The sequence below is a fragment of the Danio aesculapii genome, chromosome 9, assembly GCF_903798145.1.
Source record: "Danio aesculapii chromosome 9, fDanAes4.1, whole genome shotgun sequence".
Lineage (NCBI taxonomy): Eukaryota > Metazoa > Chordata > Actinopteri > Cypriniformes > Danionidae > Danio > Danio aesculapii.
Window position 1 is genome coordinate 14,842,394 of NC_079443.1, and position 17,174 is coordinate 14,859,567.

General features: G+C 33.1%; 1 protein-coding gene across 1 annotated transcript in view; it reads right to left on the reverse strand.

Annotated features, from left to right (window-relative positions):
- The window catches only part of vwa8 (von Willebrand factor A domain containing 8), a 241,414-nt gene that overhangs the window by 201,942 nt on the left and 22,298 nt on the right, over positions 1-17,174 (reverse strand). Inside the window, exons 11-14 of the mRNA XM_056464990.1 lie at positions 16,638-16,772; positions 16,280-16,357; positions 7,003-7,163; positions 5,079-5,192 (exon numbers count right to left, since the gene is read on the reverse strand). Of these exons, the coding sequence (XP_056320965.1) occupies positions 5,079-5,192; positions 7,003-7,163; positions 16,280-16,357; positions 16,638-16,772 (488 nt within the window). The remainder of the gene's footprint in view (positions 1-5,078; positions 5,193-7,002; positions 7,164-16,279; positions 16,358-16,637; positions 16,773-17,174) is intronic.

The following is a 17,174-nucleotide window of genomic DNA, read 5'->3' on the forward strand; positions in this document are numbered from 1 at the left end:
AGCAAAACAAATTAAACAAAACAAAACACAAAAAACAACAAAAAACAAAACAAAACAAAACAAAACAAAACTAAAAAAATGTGGAAAAACAATACTATACGATATAAAAACGAAACAAAAACAAAGCTGCTTTACTGAGTGCTATTTGCTTAATAACACTGAAGGTATTATACCTTTAGCTTAATAACTCTCCAAAAAACATGATCTATAGCAACAGAATATTATGCCATCGAATTTCTCAGCCACTCTTAAATTACACATTTATAAAGGCAACTAGGGACAGACTGAAATAAACAGAGAGTGTCATGGTGCTAACTGACAAAACCTATAAAATCAGCTCTAGGATTCAATTGAGCTTGACCGTCTGGTGGGCAGTTTCCTGTTATTGCGGTCTGGAGATGAAAGCGTTCATTGTCGTGGCCTGAAATGCAGCTCAGCGTAACTCAATGCTTCTCCCAAACATGGACGCTTGGTCTAGACTCGCTGTCAACAATCTCGTTGCTGTCAGTGTGAGTCTCTCAATAGAGATGATGTCACAGGAAGTTAATCAACACTTCCTACGTGGCTTTGGCCATCAGACACGTGTGAGCCGTCAGAACATTCAGCATTCATTCAACATTCATGACTGCGGCTGAATCAGGCCAACTGAGCCAAACAACTGCATGCGAAAAATGGATTTATTGAGTGAAGCATATGAAAAAGGCTTCCTTAAATAGAATTAGCAAATTTTAAGAGAAAATTGAATTGATAAATAAATGTGACTTGAACTAATGTCATACATTAAGAAAACACATAAACAGTGTGTATTTTTTATCTTGGTGTCCCATTTTTTCTTACATTTTTTGTTATATCAAATATTCTGTGATATTTCATCGTAAAACAATAGTTTATCCAACATGAAATAACCAAGCATGAGCCAGACAACAATACTTTAGAGCTTGTAAACGTCTTAACCATGTGCCCTTAAACATACCTGTCAACATTGAGATGTGAAAATAAGGCATATGCCGACCATAATAACGGATATTCCCCACCCCCACCCTAAAAAAATCCCCAAATTACTAAATATGTTCTTTTGGAGCTGTAAATAAACGGTCAATAATACTTATTATTAATATCATTTAAAAAAAGAAAAAAATAGTATACATTAGCAGCAAATAATTTAGCATAGAGTTCAGATTATTAAAATTAATAGCTATTATAAAGAAATAGAATCAATGTATCAAATCTCATAATCAAGTTATCAAATCTCTTTTCTTCACTGTATGAATGAATCTCTCTTTAATTTGGATTTTTCGTTTGATTACATTAAAAAACAGAGGTGTCACTTTAAAAATGCACAAATCTAACGTTATAATGAAAGCATTCGATTGCTTTCCTAACTTTTTATGCTCATTTAGTTGTTGTCAAAATTAGTTGTGTTTGAAAGAAGGCCCAGCAAAATCGACATCTTTAGATGTTTAGTTATTATTATTAATTATGCGTATATGTCTGTTCAAACCATAGAGAAAAAAAGATAAAAAGTTCAAACACGCACCCAAAACCCAGACTTTCCCTCTGCTTCAAATTGCGTGTACAGAATCCGTTTGGGAAACGGTGTCTATTTATCACTATGTAGTGCGTCAGCTGACGGTCACGCACCGCTACATGACTGTTTTGAGGATTACATCTTGACGGCCAAGTAATGAAAAGGAAGGGAATCCAGCCATTTTTATATTTATTCCAAAATGTTTTCATGCCTAAATAAAACGAAAGCACATAAAACATTTACGTTTAAGAGCAAGGGGCGGCCCCTGGTGGTTCGGCGATATGGATTGCCTATAGGGAGGATCGGCTTTTTAATGTTTATTGCCACCCTTCATAGAAAGATTGAAAATACAGGAGATATACGGGAAAATATTATTACGGGAGGATAGCGGGATAGAACTGTAAAATACAGGAGAATCCCGGGAAAAGCGGGAGGGTTGACAGGTATGCTTTAAATGAATGAAAAATACAAGCGGCAACCTCCCGCTCCCTCGTGAAGCCAATACAGAAATAACTAAAACTGCAATTCATCGACTCGCCTTTGGGGGCTGGCTCCAGGCCAAGTCCAGATTTTCATTGACTGCAATGCTAAATTGGCCAATTTTATAGCTGATAAAAACATGTTTACAGCCTGGTACAAAAGAAGGTTTTGGTGCATAGAGCTAATATTACCTATCCTGACAACTGTTAGGGAGATGAATTTTTTATAACTCATCCGTTTCATTTTTATCAAGTTTTATTAAGTCTGCATAATTAAGGGCGTAGCCACTTGAGTGACAGTTAGGTCTCGCTGGTCACCGTCACTTCACCTCAGCTGATGCCGGCTGATTAGCCGCTGAACTCAGCATATACATCGTATTTTTGTTTTGTTTCATGTTTTTTTTACACAGTCAGAAGCTCTTTGGAATTATTTCTTACAATTATCAGATGATACGGCATGCTGTGTGCACTTAATTGTGCTCACAAACCATTCAAATCGCCTCCATTTTCCAGGTGAGTGAAATTATATACTTATATACCATCTCTATAACTGTATTTGTTTTATTTAAGTTAATTTATCATTTATAATTTTCTATAAACCTGTAAAGCAAAGAATGTGACAGATTGATTAAATGTAGGCTATAATTCAGTCATCTGAAACGTTGTCATACACTGGTATGTCTGGATTTCATAAACAGCCTTGCATTTACTAACCCAGACTATATTTAAAGTATTTGGAAGTAATTTGCGTTTTCCTCGTGTAGAAAAACATCATAAGAACAATGTTAGTGGCTCAACGTATTACAAAAGTGTTTTTAAAAGACTAAATACTGTATTGATATAGTATACAGCCAAGCACAAGTGCTTAGAACACAAATGAGTCGCAGGCAAGGAAATATTAAGCGTTTCTCCTAAAGAAAAGCCTGTCTAAGCAAAATGCTAGCAGGCGTTTGTAGCTCCACTGATGCTCCGCGTTTTTGCCCTTATTTGGTCACCCTGGTAGGTGAGATGACGAGCAAGCAAAATGGCGACGGTTAGTCACGCCTACTTGTTGCTTCATTTGCGCTCTTCAGGGTGACATCACGGATACTACGTCCATATCTTTTTCAGTCTATGAAAAATTTAATAAATAGGTTAATGTTATCATAGATTTTCTTCATTGCAATAAGGGGGGAAATTTATTTCTAACAAAACATATCCTTTAAAAAAAAAATACATTTTAAATCACAGAATTTATTGTTTTTGTTTATTTTATTTTATTTTATTTTTTTTTTTGGAACTTGTGAAACAGGTTTTTCCTGCATTTATATGAAGTCACTCTGACAAAATGTCTAGATTTCTGTCTTTTTTTCCTCAGTTAGTGTGACCAAAATTATCTCTTGGAATAACATTTGAAAAGTTGGAAATAAGTGATTGTTTTTGTGAAGGTAAGACATCACGCCTCAGCTGGGATCATTTAGAGTTCTTTTAAACTGCATTTTGGAAGGTCAAACTCAGGGGTACCACTGAAGTCCACTAAATGGATGAAATTCCTGAAACTATTTTCCTCAACATTTTTTATGACTGAAAAAATTAATAATTGACCATTTTAAACATTGTAAATGATCTGCAAATATTTGTTTTGAAAGTTATTAATTTCTTTAAGATGATACCTAGATTTGAAGATGTATTTTTATATAAAACTAAATATATAAATCTGTGTTTTTAAGAATTTATTTATTCAGTATTTACTGTAAACAACGTCCTTTTTTTAAAGAAAAAGAGTTTTGATAATTTCCATATTTAAAGCTTGACTCCTTGTGTGTATAAAGAGCGGCAGAAAAAAACTTAAAGTTCCTATTTTCTGGGCTGATATTTCTAGAAACTCAATGATTTCTAGGATTTAGTGACTTATGCTTAAGTGTTATGATTAAGTGATTAAGTCTTATGATTAAGTGTTCCCGCCAAACCCAGAGATTGGCTGAATAGATTAAAAAATGTAAAACTTACATTCCAATTTACATAGTTAAATGTTTAAAACTCTTTCTTAAACTATTTTTTAAAAAAAAATAAAAATGTTTTTAAACCAGATCAAACTCTTAAAGTCTTTTACTGCAAGATGGATGGTGATTTACATTATGATAAAATAATACAATAAAAAAGTATTAAATAAAATAGAAAATAAAATAAAACATTAAAAATAAATAATCAAATTTTAAATATATATATATATATATATATATATATATATATATATATATATATATATATATATATATATATATATATATATATATTATATATATATATATATATATATATATATAATAAAATAAATACAAATAAATACAAAAAATACATATTTCAACTTTTATAAATAAACATAAAAATAATAAACAAACCAACAAAAAATAAATAAAATAGAAAACGAAATAAAATGCTAAAAACAAAGAATATTTTTTTTTTAATAAATTAAAAATAAATATTTAAAATAAAACAATAAAATCATGTAAATACAAAATATAATGCATATTTAAATTGTAAAAATGAATAAATAAATAAAAATAATATTTAAATAAAATTTATATACACAAATAATAAATACATATATTTATATAAATAAAATTGTTTAAATAAAAATAATAAATAAACCAACAAACAAATAAATAAAAAGGAAAATAAATAAATATTTAATAAATAATTTATTAATACATGAAACAAATATTAAAATAAATAAATAGGGGGCTAATAATTCAGGGGGGCTAATAATTCTGACTTCAACTGTATATATACACACAGTATATATACTGTATATATATACATATATACAGTTGAAGTCAGAATACAGTTGAAATATTTGAACAAATAAAAAATAACAATAATTAAATAAAAGAATTTCATAAATACCAATGTTTAAATAAATAAAAATGTTTAAATAAGTTAAAATGTTTCAATAAATAAATAAATAAATAAAAAGCTGTATTTAAAGAGTATGAAATCTTCAAAAACCACAGTCTTTTGGGATTATTGGCAACATTATTGGAAAACCCAGCAGCAGAGTTTAAAGAGGTTTAAAGTGTCTAGATTAATACCTGTCCTGAAGCTGCCGGTCAGTGAGCTGCAGTTCCTCTTTAAGTGCTTGGTAACGGTCAAACCTCAGCAGCCGCGTCCCGTCATACAGATCCAGCTCTCGGTCATGCAGCAACCTGATGAAGCCAGTAAATCAAGAATGATGATATGCAATCTGCTCTACACTCAAAACCACAAGCACAGAAATAGCACAAATGGGATCTTCACATCGAGAGTGTGTTCTCAGACTAAAATCTAGAAGGTGACAAAAAAGTCAAAAATAAATTTTCTGCCCAAAATTCTCCAAATAGATGAAGGAAGATTTTTGTGTGAACTAATTTGTCCATCTACTATTATTAAAAATGGAAGTAAAAATTAAAGATAAATTAACAATAACAACAAATGCCAAATTGGTTATTATAGAAATAAAACACTTCCTATAATTGCTGACCAACTTTTTGCATGTCTCTCCTGATATATTTGCCCAATCATCTTTAGTGATGAGCTCCAACTCTTTCAGATTGGATGGTCTCTTTGCCACAATCCTGCACCCCTCCACAGATTCTCAATTGGATTTAAGTCAGGACTCTGGCTGGGCCACTGCAAAACGTTAATGTTTTTGTCTGCTAACATTTCTTCACCACTTTTGCTGTGTGTTTTGGGTCATTGCCTTGCTGAAATGTCCTCTGCATACTGCCTGATGTTGTTGTTGAGAATTTTGATCTATTTCCATTCACTGTAAATAGGTTTCCTAGTTCACCGGGTTGTAAAACATCCCCCAAAGCATTAGGATCCCACCACCATGTTTGACAGGGGGGATGGTGATCTTAGGACTGAAGGCATCTCCTATTTTACGCCAAATGAAGGCTACATCATTGTGGCCAAACAATTCAATTTTTGTTTCATCCAACCATTAAACAGACCAAAGGCCAAGTGGGCTTTTATGTGCCTTTTCTGGAGAAGAGGTGTCCTTCTTGGTATAGGTCTATGGAATCCAGCAGTGTGCAGTGTCTGTGGCACTGCCTGCCTTGAGATGTTTCACCAGCAGAGCTCAAATTAATCACGATGGCCTTGGTGGTGATCCTTGGATTCTTTTTTTACCTTTCTCACTAACCTCCTGGCCAGCACAGGTCTCACTTTTGGCTTCCAACCAAGTCCACTGAGGTTTTTAACATTGCGGAACATCTTGTATTTATTAATAATACTTTGCACTGTAGCTTCAAAACAATTAGATATGGTCTTATAGCCCTTTCCTGACTTGTTCACCTGTTGAGTTGATTAAAACAGCTATTGAATCAAGGTATTTAGGGTGCTTTAGAACAGCTTGGGCTATTTGGAATGGTATAGAACTTTGGTTTTCCCATAGACAGTGACCGTTTGCAAAGGGTGTGAAAAATTTTGGACATGCCACTTTTTGTTCAAGAGAAAATACTTTTTTCCACAGTGATGCCTCTTGTACATTGTCTTATTATCTTTAAGGAGATGCTTGTGTAATTTCTGGTCAAAAAAACAAACAAAAACATGCTGGTTGAATAAAAGTAACCAAGTCAAAATTTGCCAGGGATATAAATAATTTCGGGCTTGACTGTATATTTATAAATACTTTAACATTCAGATTTTTAATTAACATTAACTAATGTAATTATTAATGAAATATACCAAATGTAATAATAATACATTTACATATTTATTATTATTTTATTATTATTATTTTAGCACTAATACGTGAATATTAATGTACTATACAATATACATTTAAATATTTATTATTATTATTATTATTATTATTATTATTTTAGCACTAATATGTGAAAATGAAAGTAAATTCAGACCATTCTAGAGTCTGTAAGATAAAAATGAATGCATTTTTCTTGGCAAAACATGCTGAAAGCCTCCAGACTGAGTCTAAGCACAGTAAAAGTACAGTAGTAGTAGACTGAGACTGACCTGGAAAGCACAGCCAGGGTTCCCAGATTGACCCGATGGATGCCGTCCAGCAGCACCAGCTTGCCCTCCTGAGCAGCAGTGACCAATGGAGATGCCCTCCAGGCTGTGTCTCCATTGGGAAGGGTGTACCTCTGCTGGAGGAGATCCCGCGCAGTCATATCCTACACACACATAACATGGTCATTCCGCAGTGTGCTGTAAATCCTGCATATAGTGCAGCATGCTGACTGAGGCCCTGTTCACACCTGCTACTAAGATGCGTTTTTGTCGATTTGATCATACTGAAAGTAGATAAAAGAGACACTTACATTCACACCTGGCATTTAAATGCATTTCTTTGGTCCAATGTTAACCACTTCTCTAATGAGAAGTGTCTGTGGGTGGGTGTTGGATTTCTCTAATCAATAACACTGTAAAAGCTAGTGTCTGAACAATTAAAAATGCTTTATAACCAGGTTACTTATGCACAAAGTAAAGAAATTACATTTAATTGATTTATATTATTTTTGATAAACTTCTATTAGGACTGAAGATTTTGTTATGTTTAAAATTTTTTGCATTTGGGCTATATATGCTGTCATTTTTATAAAATATGTTAACATATTGTAATTCTGATCAACCCCTATTAGGCCTGAACATGTTCTTCTGTTTTACAGTTTTAGCATGTGAGCTAAATATGCTGTCATTTTTATACAATTCGTTCAACATACATTTTAGAAATATTTTCGAGAGGTCACAGCAGAACAACAGCATATACTACTATGGCAATGATTCCCTCAGGTACTGATTATGTGCTTCATTCAGTGCTGAATGCTAAAAATGCAAGCAATTAAGGACAATAAAATAACTATGTATAACTGCATCCACAAATAAATAAAATAAAAAATAAATAAATAAATAAATATATATATAATAAAATAATAAACAAACAAACAAATAAATAAATAAATAAATAAATAAATACAAATTTAAGAAGCACAGCTACAGCACTGATGATAACTAGAAAAGTATCTAGACCATCAAATCATCATTTTTAATACAGTTTTCCTGGGCTACATTCATGAAAAAGACTAGTCTGGTCACTATAATACATTTCATTTTATAATATATAAAAAATATCTGAGATGCAAATTTCTGAGATGCAATTTGAGGATGTTTTCTGGCTCAGTGATCATGGAAAATGAATATCTATTATTATTTTTTAAAGTAGGACAATACATTATGTATATTTTTATTTTTAAGCAATAACAGCTCCAGTCAAGAACAGAACGCCAAAAACTGGACAGTTCCTGGAAAACAGGGAGATCTGATCACCATGAAAAACAATAATTGATAATGATATTTGACAATATTTATATAGTTTTACGGCATTATTGACCAAATTAATAATATATTATAATAAATTAATAATAAAGTATTTGTGAACATAAGAGGCTAAATAAAATGTCAAGAATGACCTAATCACCAGCATCAAGCATCTTCACAATTTAATAAATGAAAGACCTTAAAGGATCATATAATTTTATTTTATTTTTTGATATTATATACAGAATTTAATTGCAATGCCTTGAGCACAGAAAATATGATCCGTTGAACTTTTCAACTAGGATTGTTTGCCAGGTTGTTTTAGGAAATTCTGCCTTAACTTTTAAGGCAAGGAAAATGAAAAAGTTATCTAAAGGTGAATCTACACAAGGAGAACCAAACTATCATAACAGGAGGAACAACAAGACACAAAACATTACTTGCTTGTCAAAGCGAGTGCCAAGACTCTTTTTCTGGCCTCTGACGTAGTATTTTTTCCACAACTGAACTTGTATGTCATCAGGGACGAGCCGAGGCCTGGACGAGTTCATGAAAGGCCTTCAGAGGGCTAAACAGATGAAGTGCGCTCCAAAAATTCCTCTTTTCCCCATACACTATGACCTCTTGCTCTCACCGTGCAAAAATAACTTAAGCATGATGCACAAACAGCTTCCTTTTCCTGCTCTATTCTCACTGAGCTAAAGGAATTCCCGACATTCCTGGCCAAACGCACACACGCATGCGGAGCTTTACTACCTGTGGCGCTAATGTTTACACTGCGCTCTTCACAGTCTGTATGAGGCGCATCAAAACAAAAACGTGCTGTGATCAGACCCAGATGATATCGGCTCACTCAGCTGGGCCGCTGGTGTGAATCGCCACAAGTTTATCTATAACGTAAAAGTCAAAAGAACATCCAAAATGGCTTTTGTAGACCACAGAATGATAACAAATATTTAATCAATACTTTGGACAGCTTTGCAATAGTCTACAAAAATTGTCTAAAAAATTAACCATAAATTAACAGTTTTCCATATTTTGTGATTCATGTTATTTTTTTCCACATTTATTTAGGCTTTTGAATTCCATTATGTGACCTTGATCTTGCTTCCAACAACTGTTAACCTTGGAAAGTTTAAAAAAGTGACGTTTATTAACAATTTTAATAGTTTAAAGTGATATATTGTCTGGGTTGGTGTTGTTTATTACAAAACCTTGTAATAAACTGCAAGTACATTTTCTGTTATTTTACAGACTTATATCTCTCTATATAATTTCTTAACCATTTATATTATTTCAAACTACTAAAATGTCAATAAAAGTCACTTTGTTAGACTGTAAAGTTGAATTTTCAACATAAAACGTTGACAGAGCAGAGATCGGGGTCCCATAATGCAATTCACAACCATAAATACACTTTAAAAACCTGTAAGTCACAACATATGGAAACTGTTGATTAACATTTTTTTACATAGCGTATACAGGCCTCCTCGCGTCTTTTATTGTCTTTTATTGTCTTTTATTGTCTTTTATTGTCAGCAAACTAATGGATGGTGGGGAGTGGCTATCCATTTTTTTTCCAAGCCATCAAACTGATGTCATCAGAAGAAGACTGCCGATCCAGAGCAGGGGCAAATGGTCCCAATTTGATTAAAAGTTCAGTGTGTACATTTGACACCCAGTGGTTAGACTAGGTATTGCACACCTGTTTCAAAACACAAGCAAGCACAGGTTCCCAGATTGACAACATCAACAGAAGTGTGCCTAACTATCGAGCCTAAAAGCTGATTTAAATCGTGCAACGCCGCGCAAAGCAACACTGCGCAACAGAAGGAATATTTTACATATTAAAATACGTTTTTGTCCTAACCAACACTCAAAATGTACATTTTAGAAATGGCTTCTATTTCTTGCAGCTGAACAACAGAAAACTGACAATGCTATCCTCAGGTACACCACATGTGGATAATTCAGTCTTAAATGCTAATAATGTGAGTTTGAATGCCATTTTACATATTATTTATTGCCATATTACTGAAAGCAAAAGCAGATAATTCACCTCAGATCTTGAAAATAAAATAAACCGTTTGAAATTGAACTTTAGAACTGAGACTCATTGCAAAACAACACATATCAGTGATTCAGCATGTACATTTAATAATGTAAGAGGTTTAATATGTATTTATTAGATTATAAAGCTTACCATTTCATTGAAATGCAGTAAGTTCATATTCAGTGCTTCTGAATGGCTGTATTGAAATTTCTATCGTGTTTCGTCTGGTGCAAACAGCCAAACTGCTTATCACTGCAAATCTTTTCACGTAGTGTGTTGCTAGGACATGCGGTTACAATGTAACCTGCTCACCTAATGTTTACGTTCGTATTATTTATATTAATTGCTAATTAATATCCACCTCATGTGGAACTCTAAATCTCAATTTGGAGTCTGCTACTGTCCACCAAAGGTCGCATTTCAGTCGCGGACACATACTTTGAGAGCCTTCCTGACTGAATGAATGAAATAAATGGTTTTCCATCAAGGCAAACCGGGGTGCTGAAATACAATTGGCTAAAGTGGCAGTGGGCGGCTTAAAAGAACAAAAACAAAGACAGACCTTCCAGCAAGTAACTCACACTTTCAAAGCAGATTAACTGACTGTAGCGTTGTTTTTCAGATAAACAAGAATGTTCACTTAGCATGTTTCTTAAATATCTGCAAACATATTATGGAATTTTTATGCTTTAGAGGAGTCAAAAACCTACATACAGAAGTCAACACTTCAAAATGCTCCCTCTGCCGCCCTTGCTAACGCCACTGCGAAGCTACCTATGTGCACCAGCAGCTTTTGGCCGCTGGGTGGCACATTAACCAAAGATTTTTAGCTTTGCCTTTTTTTACAATAGGATGGTACTGTATGTGTACTGTACCTTATATGATGTGTTCAATTAAAATATAATTTTGTTTTTTTAAAGCTTGTTAACAAGTTTTTAATGATTAATAAAGGAATTATTATGCTTTGTTTCATTGTTTCTACAAGTAGCAGAGTACTTAAAGCTACTCTATATTTCTGTCTGTTCGCATCCTGTCCCTTTGTGCCTCCTGGCGGCATAGTTGCAAACTGCGGTCATACCTAAAAAACACATTCTTACTCCTTTAGAGTTGTAGTGGTACAAGGATGCGGCGGTAATGCTCATATTAAAGTGTCATCTACTGTACAACACCTTTAAAGATTACAAAAACAAAAAATAATTGGTGCTATTTTTTTAAGGAAGTTATTATTTAGTTCTCAGAGTCATTGGATGGAAACTGAGCTTTATTCGCAAATGTTTTAACACAATTTTCCAGTTTCGAGCATAAATCTATTTCACATTTTTGGATGGAAACTGAATAAACACACACAAAAAAATAAACGAGAGGTGAGGAAATGGCAGTTAAGAAAGAATCTCAAAATAGAATATATGTGTACAAAATCTAACCATAGATTACCTCAAAATGCCTTTAAGACAAGTCATTTTACTCGACGGCAATCTTTGAAACGCCTCTCGGCCATTATGCCCAGGCATTCATTCTGAATGAAGAAACATCAAACTCTCCAAAATTGCTTGCCAAGCTTACGAATAAATGTCATATTACGAATCACCAATAAAATTAAACAACAACCGTCTCTTTAGTTTAATTTCTAAACTTTAGAATCACACAAAATCTGCAGAAACCCATGTCTCTGAGCCCCTCCCCTAGAGAATCGCCAATCTATAGTGATCAAAGATTGGCTCATGTACAAGAGGGCGGAGCTTCATTCGCCATAATGACCGTTACACTTCTCCTCATTCAAAAATATATGGGTGACATGTCTTGTGTATTTTATTCTTTGACTACATACAGTAGATTTCCATATTCATGCCTTTTTCTTGCATGTCACACAGATGTTAAAAAACAAAATGGTGGTTTCTTCAATATCATTTTATGATCATTTGTTTTATGTGTGTAATCCACATAAAACCTGTATGTTATATAGGTATCTGCCTTTATTAAACAGCATTTACAACTGTGATGCCTTAAAAGGCACCTAAATAATCGGCTCACAAGGTTTTAGAACAGAGCCGTTGTGTTCTGACAGCAGAATAGGGCCAGTACGGTTAATGATAACCGAGAGATCAAGGACAGTGCATGACTCTGATCCTAAAATAGAAACAACCCAAGAACACATGGCTATTTAAGGACTGAAGCACTAAAAATAATGTTTTGTGTGGTCTTTAAAGAATCACAAATATTAAAAACACCAATCATTGCTGTTGGAAACTGAGGGAGATCTCTGACCCTGTGGTTCATAACCTCTGGCTCAGTGTGTTGATGCCCGAGACAACACTTAGCTTTCCTTAGAAAAACTCAAACACTCATCTGAAAGCCCCACAGCTGCATGCAACTGAGCAAACACAAAACCACAGTCGTGTGATTCCAAGGTACAATTAGAGAGTCAAACAGAAGAGACGAAGCCAAAAGGGTAATGGAAGACACAAATTTAGCATTTTATAAAGAAATATTCTGCGCTAAAGGCACAAAATTAATTTTGAGCACTGACATGAGATCAAATTAAATATTAAAATAAACCGTCACATCACGTCGGAACAGTCAAACTTGTTTTTCTAATATATGCATGTGTCTGACCGCTGTACTTGGGTCTACTCTAGAATCTAAATCTCTTTTACGGTATACGTCTTATATAAATATGTTTTTGGCTTAAAAGAATAAATAAACTGCATTTTATTAGGCACTGTATATATATATATATATATATATATATATATATATATATATATATATATATATATATATATATATATATATATATATATATATATATAAATATATATATATAAAAATATATATATATATATATATAAAAAAAAAAAGTCTATTCCATTTTTTGAAACACTGTTGATATATTTCATATGTTTTAAAATGTTTCTTTTATTTTCTTTTAAATTGTTAGTGAAATGTAACTGTGAGTGGACTTAATTATTTGATATTTTGGTAAATTCATATAAATTGAGAATATTTAAGTCATATTTAAGACATTTAAAAAAAGGAGCTTGGTACAAATACATATGAACGACACAATAAAGATGGGTGATTCTGGAATTGCGGACACATTTAGCATCTCAAAGATAAACGTAGTATTTTGTTTCAAAAACAAACTTTAATAAAAGTTTTTAAAAATAAATCATATCAAGTTCTCTCTAAAATGTTTTTATGTGTATTTAGGGATATTTTGTCTTCCAAATATCAATGTAAAAGACTCCCACTCTACCTATTTTTTACTATATTTAAATAATTCAGTCATATTTTCACTTTTTTCTTACTCTACTACGTTAAATATACATTTGCATGAAGCATATATTTTCTGTATGATTTTTATTTCATACAGAAAACGAATCTGTATGGTCCAAGCGCTCTATCAAACTGTTTGGGAAGACTAAAGAAATGGAAATAATAAACATTTACAAAACTATGTAATACTTTAGAAAATCATGATTGCAATATCCACGCCTAAACCTGATGGCCAGAAAGTGGTTCATTTCATAGACTGTTGGGTAGACTATGGGTTTATATAAAATTTACTTTAATGTGTGATAGGACTAAAAAGTGGTCATGAACGAATATTTTCTCAATTCAAATGAGTAGCGGCTTGGACCCGCAAACAGTATTTCATTTGTCACGACTTAACATGCGAATATGTTCTGACCAACTCTGTTACATTGGTTATAAAAAGGCATAATCTGCAAAGCACTGCTAAAAAAAGCATTTGAAAAGCTTTAAGTGATGTCACTTCCTTTCGCAGGAATCTCTGGAAGGCATTAAGACATGTCTTTTATTCTTCTCTCTTTACTTTGCACACAAATGTCAAGGATACACCAATAATAAATAAATTAGGTGACAACTCTGTTCATGCCATATTATACTGTGTTATTTTAGTATTAATGTGATATTATTCAATCACAAATTTTGTTGTAGGCATGACATGTAGTGTCTGGTTTGAGGTTAGCATCTTGAGCTAAACTACAAAATGGTGGAAAATCTAATACTGTCTAACTCTAACGATTAACAGTAAGTTAAACAATTTGTAACAGATTTAAATGTTCCCTATGCCATTAGCATTTTGCATTGTTTTACATTAATAATCGATGGAGTTTACTGTAAATTATACATTTGTTGTGTCATTCCAGTTGAAGAAAAGTGAATAGCAAAATGTTTAAAATGAACCTGCAATTCTGGAATGAGTCCGATATACTGTTCAAATAGGTTATTAATTGGAAGATTTTGTCTTAATCATATTTAAATCTGAGTATTGGTGTTCCAGTAAACAAACTGAATCATCTGGTCAAATGTTTACCAACAAACAACAACAAAAAAACACATTCTCTTAAGTTTAATTATCACAAAAATAATAATTATTATAAGACATGTTGTAGGACGTAGAATTGTAGTCGTAATTGACAGAATTTTCATTCACTTGAAACTTACTACGTTGCATAACATTGGTTCATTCATTCAATAGCACTGAGTGCTCCCAGGAAAAAAGACAAAGTGTGATGAAATAAGAGGGTAGGATTGTATTCTTTCTGGACAATGACTAATCGATATTTTCCAGAATGTGGTTAGTACTGGTTTCGACTGTCTTAATTTCTTAAAACACAAGGTAAATAGCTCTCTTTATGAATTGATCATTGAATCACTGACTTGAATGGATTGATTCAAAAACGCATTCGGAGAGGCACAAATTCAAACTACTAGTCTAAAATGCAACTAATAGATTATTAACTTTGGTTAAATAATTAATTTATCAATATAATATTTGCAATTAGAAAAAAAAAAAAAGGCAAACTTGCTTGTGTAATATTAACAAATTTTACCATTTCTTGATATATATTCATACAACAGTTCTGTCTGGTTCTCGAATCTGATTGGCTGATAGCCGTGAGATATTAAAGTAATATCAGCACTAGTACAGCCACTTCACCTTTCTCTATTCACCTATCGCTGACATAGTGACAGCAGAGCAATAAACTCACTACAGTTTGACAAATATTGCAGCTGTTGGACAACCTAATGTACTTTTGAGGCTTTTTTAGGCGTGAATTGTATGCAGTTTATTTATAAGGATTGTGCCTGTTTTAAAATGTTCATAATTTCTAAGATTTAGCACGTCATCAAACTGAGCAGAGCAACAACGGTTGACGTTCCGCCACAAGATATTGACAGAGACTGCATAATAAGCCCTTAGGGAAGAAAAACAGTACTTTTTCAGCGAACATTTCAAACTACAGCTAAACAAATCATTACACAACAAGTAAGCGACATACTAAGTCGATCTTTTTCTTTTGTATTTTGTAGTACTGCAATCATGCCATAGTAATCTGGTAGTGTTTGCTTTGCTCTGGCTTTTTTGGGGTTGATTACTGTATTGTGATCTTCCGATTGCAACAGAGAAATACTGGGAAATGTCTCTAGACTGATGGCATTTCATGCTGTTCAGCATTATAATCCTAAAATGTGAGCCAAATCACTTGTTTTGTCAACACTTAAGACATGACGCTGGAGAATCATTCAAACACTAGCTCTAAAGTGACGTTGGTAAATTTCGTTGACGTTGGTTGCAACTCGTGCGAGATTGCTCATATATACATACACAAACAAACACTAATTTAAATTGAAATACATTTTTAGGGGCTTCATAACTTGAATCATATGGTAATTCTAACCACATTCTAACAACAACAATGACAAAATGTTTACAGAAAGATACGATTTCAGTTAATATCAACAGGTTAGAAATGTCAACTCTAATTGATGATCCACATCAATATGTGCCGCTGTATATAAGAATGAAATCATTTAAACAGATAAATAAAATGATATATTTTTCTCCTTGCAACTGATTCTTTTAATTACTTTCAAACCTTTTGGCATTACCTGATACAGCATAATTGGTTCAATGCTGTAGCCCAGCATTTCAGCGAACTCTCTTGCAATCACAGATTTGCCACAACCCTAAAATACAAAACACACAAAACAAAACAACTGCATTAGCCAAACCACAATGCAATGTTACTGACCCAGCATATGATTTACATTGTTCATCAGATCTAATCTGACTCAGAACCTCTTAAATAAGAACACAGCCCATGACGCAAACATCCCGATGATCTTCCTGCATTACCTTAACAGGCAGTACAAAAAATGAGCTATTGTTCTTATTCAAAACACATTCATTTTCTAGTTGAAAGTGCATTTGCTCCATGTGGGTGGCCGCAGGAAGTTGTATGTGTACCTTGGCTCCGATCAAGCAAATGTCTTTGACGAGGTGGGACTGCATCATCTCTGCCAGCAGGCGCTCGTGGGTGGGGGTGTTGATGAACGTGGGACTGCTGTTGGGTGGGCGAATCGGCCGCGTCCCTGAAGGAACCTGCGGAGAAAGTACAGCATTTCCTTTAGAGGGAAGAAAAGACTGATCTGATCCATTTTGCCAAATAAAGTTATCTTATGGTTCTTAGCTGCAGGGACACTTGGCTGACCTCTAATTCAAGTGATATTTCTCTAAAACTCCTAATATTTTAGCAAAAAATTGCAATTTAGTTACAAAGTTAACTAACTTTCGTTACTTAATAATAGTTGCATAGTTACACTGTAAAAAATGATGGGTTCTACACAATTCATTCATGTCGTCCCAACACAAATCGATTAAGATAAAGTAATTGGTTTTACAATTTTAAATTGAGCAGAAAACAATTTAGTTGTGCCAAAAAAAAAAGAATTGTGTTGATTCAGTTCATTTTAATAAGTAGTTTGAACAAGTAGCAAACATATT